General features: G+C 36.9%; 1 protein-coding gene across 1 annotated transcript in view; it reads left to right on the top strand.

Moving 5' to 3' along the window:
* The first annotated feature begins 488 nt into the window (after positions 1–488).
* Positions 489–6,000, top strand: part of LOC143136472 (uncharacterized) — a 47,486-nt gene continuing 41,974 nt past the window's right edge. The window contains exons 1-4 of the mRNA XM_076297474.1: positions 489–541; positions 1,158–1,297; positions 4,106–4,245; positions 4,516–4,580. Coding sequence (XP_076153589.1) covers positions 489–541; positions 1,158–1,297; positions 4,106–4,245; positions 4,516–4,580 — 398 coding nt within the window. The remainder of the gene's footprint in view (positions 542–1,157; positions 1,298–4,105; positions 4,246–4,515; positions 4,581–6,000) is intronic.

Genomic DNA, 6,000 nt, shown 5'->3' with positions numbered 1-6,000 from the left:
TATCACATGATGCCTTATCTAAATGAAACCTGACTGCTTGTATTACGAATGCATTGAATTTCCCCTTAAGGATCAATAAAGTATCTATCTATCTATCTATCTATCTAATGCCTTATCTAAATGAAATCGGACTGCTTGTATCGCATAATGCCTTATCTAAATGAAATCGGACTCCTTGTATCACATGATGCCTTATCTAAATAAAATCGGACTGCTTGTATCACATAATGCCTTATCTAAATAAAATCGGACTGCTTGTATCACATAATGCCTTATCTAAATAAAATCGGACTGCTTGTATCACATGATGCCTTATCTAAATGAAATCGGACTGCTTGTATCACATGATGCCTTATCTAAATAAAATCGGACTGCTTGTATCACATAATGCCTTATCTAAATGAAATCGGACTGCTTGTATCACATAATGCCTTATCTAAATGAAACCTGACTGGTGTTGCCTCTTCCTCTCTCAGACTAACCAGATCATGCGAGAGGAGTTTCCTTCAGTGTTTCTGCAGACAATTCTAATTGATATCAGGTATGATAACATTCCAAATTATTAATATCACAGTTCCAGGATATAGTGAACATATTTTGCGATAATTTTTATATCACTTTGCTTTTTTTTTTTCAAACACATTTTGAAGGAGGCTTAGTAGGTTATGATACATGGGACAACATTTTGAGCAATGTTGCTGAGTAACCACAGAACCGGTTCCACCTGTATTCTGATCTTCAGCAGGGCTGGGTAGTAATGGATTAGATGTAATCTGGATTACGTAATCAGATTACAAAAACCAAGTAACTATAATCAGCCGAGACTACAATAAAAAATGTGTAATCAGTGCAATGTGTAATCATTTTTTATTCACAGAGCAACCGTGGGGGTCCTCACTCACCTGGTGGTTACTATACCAACCCCTTATATGACCCTGTTATACCAGCATCATTCAATATCTTAAGCAATTTTAAAGACAATAAAAATAAATTTAAAAAATAATTACATACGGATATCAATAATGAATCAAATAGTGCATAATTTGCAAAACCAAATCAAAATCCTTCAGTGATCTTTGACTTAACTCAATATATTATATTGATTTAGATGGCATACATCTGACCTCTCCCCTTTGACCCCTTGACCCTAACCTCAGCGGGCTGACTACAGAGTCCAGTGAGGTGAAGTTGCTGCTGTTTTTCAACACTACATCCCCCGATCTGCCCCCTGCAAGTTCAGCCATCAAGAACGCTCTAAGCGGAAAGATAACCAACATCACTGTCAACACTGTCACACGTGAGTAGTTTAATTCTAGGTAGTACACATATATGCACATACAGTACCCTCCAGAATTATTGGCACCTCTGCTAAAGTTGACTAAAACTGGTATAAAAAATAATTTGTTGGTGATTTATTGTAATCTCACAATGAAAAAAATTGGAAAAATCCAGGGAAGCAAATTTATCTCAAAAAAATCTCATAAAGTATAAATAAATACAACTAAAACATGTTGCTCACAATTATTGGCACCCCTGCTTGTAATACCTTCTTAAGCCTCCCTTTACCAATAAACCAGCTTGTATTATTCTCCTATAACACCCCATAAAGTTGGAGAATTCAAAGCAAGGGATTTAAGACCATTCGTCTTTACAAAATCTCCCCAGATCATCCAGATTCTGAGGTCCACACTTGTGCATTCTCTTTTTTGACTCACCCCACTGTTTTTCTATGGAGTTTAGATCAGGGGAATATTTTTTGTTTTTTTATAAAAAATAAAATCTAACCAAGTGTTATTGATCTTATATTACGATCAAAACATCTCTTTGCTATTATTTTTAGTAAGAGACTTGCCTAGGGTTCTCTTGGAAGATCATTTTGACATAATTTAAGAAGATTGACAATTCATTACTAACAGTTAGTTAACTGTTGTTATCCTTTAATAAAACTAACTGTTAACATGCAGCTTGCACTGCAAAAACTGCTTATCTAACAAAATCTCACCAAGTGTTATTAATCTTATATCAAGATAAAAAAACTAGTTGGTATTGTTTTCAGTATAAAGAGACTTACCTAGCGCTTCCTTGTGAAAACATTTGACTTAATTTAAAAAAAGTTTGACTTATTTTAAGACATCTCATCTTGAAAACAAGCAAATTTGGCTGCCAGTGCGTTAAGCAAATGTGTCCTAAAAACAAGCAAATTTGGCTGCCAGTGCGTTGAGCAAATTTGTCTTGATAAGACTCCTTAAAATAAGTCAAAATCTTCTTAAATTAAGTCAAAATGTTCTTTTGAGAGGGCGCTAGGTAAGTCTTTTCATACTAAAAACAATACCAAATAGATTTTTTAATCTTAATATAAGATTAATAACACTTGGTTAGATTTCATTTTTTGCAGTGTGTAAGTGTTAATAAGCAGCCTTTTAAGTTACTAACAAGCATATTACACAAGCATATACAAACCGGCATAATATCTTTAGACTGCTGACAAACTGACAAACTATTTTATGCATTCACTTAACAAAGATTATGGAAATTGTAGCTCAGTCAGTAACAGGTCACTCTAGGATGCAGGAGACAGGGGTTCGATTCCTGCTCGCAGCAGCAATTTTGAAAAATAAGAAGATAGATAGATAGATAGATAGATAGATAGGTACTTGATCCCCAAGGGGAAACTCAAGATGATAAGCTCGAAAACATGGAGTGGTCAGCACAGTCCACAGACTTGAACCTCATTGAAAAATTGGGGTGTTCTAAAACTATTGACTAGTAGTGTATGTGGCGGGACTTTAACTTTCTGAAGCGGGACTTTTACACCTCTGGTGGGGAGGCTATTGGGGGGCCTCCTAACCTCAAAGCAGGTAAAAAAAGGTGTTGCAGTGACAAATGCTATTGGGCAAACAGTCCAATCCAACAGGCAAGTGGGTTCAGCAACCAGAAGAGCAGACACAGGCAGATCATCCAAACACTGGCAGATAATCCAGGCACACACTGCAAAAAATGAAATCTAACCAAGTGTTATTAATCTTATATTAAGATTAAAAAATCTATTTGGTATTGTTTTTAGTATTAAAAGACTTACCTAGCGCCCTCTCAAAAGAAGATTTTGACTTAATTTAAGAAGATTTTGACTTATTTTAAGGAGTCTTATCAAGACAAATTTGCTCAACGCACTGGCAGCCAAATTTGCTTGTTTCTAGGACACATTTGCTTAACGCACTGGCAGCCAAATTTGCTTGTTTTCAGGATGAGATGTCTTAAAATAAGTCAAACTTTTTTTAAATTAAGTCAAATGTTTTCACAAGGAAGCGCTAGGTAAGTCTCTTTATACTGAAAACAATACCAACTAGTTTTTTTTATCTTGATATAAGATTAATAACACTTGGTGAGATTTTGTTAGATAAGCAGTTTTTGCAGTGCAGGCAGATAATCCAGGCACGTAAACAGGGTCAAACAGAACAGGCAAAAGTCAAGAATCACTAAACACAGAAATCACCACATAGCACTAAACGTTCTTTCTACTCACAAACTGGGATCACACTTTCTTTCTATTCATTAAACTGGGGTTTAAATATACAGAGTTGTTCAACCAAATGAAAAACAAACAAGTGACAGAAAAAGGACAGTGACAGGAAGTACACCAAATAATCGGAGATAGGTGAGGTTCACATGACAACCAGCACATGGAGTGAAAAACAACAAACAAACAAACCCAGAACTGGAACTGGACAGGGAAGACAAAAAAAGTCAAAGTGAAGGTACTCACACTCCTGACACATTGTCTGGAAATGCCATCCTTATGATGAGACGTTAAACTGAGGCCCTGATTAACTGTAGTCATTAAAGATCCAATAGTACAGTACTTACCATAGAGAGTGAGGGGTTCCCTGGTGTCCTGGCCAAAGTAATCTGGCTCCACCCCCTCATTCTCCACCTCAAGCTGGTGTGTGGTGAGCATTCTGGCGCATAATGGCTGCCGTGCATCACCCAGGTGGGTGCTACACATTGAGGTTAATAAGATTAATAATACTTAGTTAGATTTTTTTGCTGTATTTATAGTGCTCAAGTTCTGTTTGTTTGCTTGATGATGTTTATTGAATTCCCACAGGCCTACTACCAGCTCCAATTGTCTCCCTCCGGGCGGTCATTCAAGCCAGGGTCTTCTCACAGTTTGTCTTATCACAGTTTTCCTCGGCCCTTGACAGTGACATCTCTCTGTTTTTCCTGGGAAACGGAGCAGTAAATGTGGTGAGTTGACCTTCATCAGACTGAGATAAAGGTGACAATAACGTGTTATAACACTGTATCAGATGGACATAAAGGCAACATTAATAACACTGTAAGTAGTTAAGTAAGTAGTAATTAGTAAGCAGTTTTTGCAGTGTGGTCTTGGATTTTGTTAAATACATTTCTAAATAAATGTGACTTATAGTCCAGTTGAACTATATATAAGTTGAAAAATATGGAATGTGCCTATGTGAACTTTAAAGGTAACCGTCAGTTGTCTTGATCCTGCAGAGTGACGGCATCTTCAAGGAAAAATACCCATCTTCATTTGTAAGAACCGTTATAACCAATTTCAGGTAATACTTCCAGGAAATAACCATATAGGGATTTTTGTTGTTGTTAGATAATCAGAATCAGAATCAGGTTTATTGCCAAGTAGGTTTTCACCTACAAGGAATTTGCTTTGGTCTCAATGTGCATGACATACAATAATAAAAAAACATAAAATTAGTTTACAAACAAAAACAAAACAAAGTGCACAAAGACACAGAGGCAGATATTTGTGGTGCCATGGCAACTACATGACACACAGGGCAAAAGATGCCACGGAGCAGCGCAATCACCATCACACCCATGACACCAAGACATACAAGACAGACAACAAACAATGAACAAATAACAAAAAGCAAAACATAAAAGAATAAAACACACACTTATGTTAGTCACTGTATATGTTGTAAAAGTATATGTTGGCACCAATCAAACATACAACAATCATTAATTAGCTAAAAAAAAACAAGAAAGTATTTATTCATTCAACATTCAATGAATTGAATTTATTTTATGTCAAACTTTTTTCTCCTCTATTTTTCTTTCTTTTTCTTTTTTATGAGGCCTTTGTGAGCGAATCTCGAATTTGCCAGAAGTACGTCTGGGTTTTTCCCAGGCTAATAAAGTATAGGTATTAGACAATGTTGTTATTATTTTGTTATCATTAAATTCGTTATTATTTTGTTATTATGCAGAAATTATCAAATCACACAGTTTAAATATGCAGAAAATATCCAAAAATATGCAGAAAAATATCTGAAATGTGCAGTATATCATTACTCATTGTGAATTCAACTCTTGTACATCCCTATTATCAGTGATGTGATAGTGGTCCTATCTCTTGTACTCAAGTAAAAGTACCAATACTTTGATGAAATATTACTCAAGTACAAGTTAAATTACCGATCTGAAAATGTACTCAAGTAAAAGTAAAAAGTAGTTCATTTAAAATGTACTTTAAGTAAAAGTTTAGTTACTTTTTTTTGGAGGGGGGGGCGAAACAAAAAATCCCCCAAAACAATCGGTTTTACCTAGCTGAAGTTGCTGCAGCCAGGAGCTAAAGCAGCCAGGCAGCTACAGCGCTACACTCTGGGGGCATGTACACCTAATACAGCCAGGCAGCTACAGCGCTACACTCTGGGGGCATGTACACCTAATACAGCCAGGCAGCTACAGCGCTACACTCTGGGGGCATGTCCGTGAGCCCCCATGTTCATGGCCCCAGAGTGTAGCGCTGTAGCTGCCTGGCTGCCTTAACTGCTGGCTGCAGCTACTGGAGCTAGGTAAAACCGATTGTTGTCGGGGGTTTTTTGTACCACAGCAGCCTACTCGATGTCGGTGACCTCGGGAAACGGAGATCTATGTGAAAAACCACGCTCATCCTTGCTCCCTTTGCAGTGAACAGTAATCCAGCACAACTGAAAAGCTGCTCACAGGCAGCTGTGG

Source organism: Alosa pseudoharengus, unplaced genomic scaffold, assembly GCF_046254945.1.
Source record: "Alosa pseudoharengus isolate Yale_2024_CS ecotype anadromous, Long Island Sound unplaced genomic scaffold, YU_APseudo_1.1 YU_APseudo_1.1_scf_1, whole genome shotgun sequence".
In the NCBI taxonomy this organism is placed as follows: domain Eukaryota; kingdom Metazoa; phylum Chordata; class Actinopteri; order Clupeiformes; family Clupeidae; genus Alosa; species Alosa pseudoharengus.
Note: the sequence above shows the minus strand (reverse complement) of the source record. Positions and strands in the feature narration are given on the sequence as shown.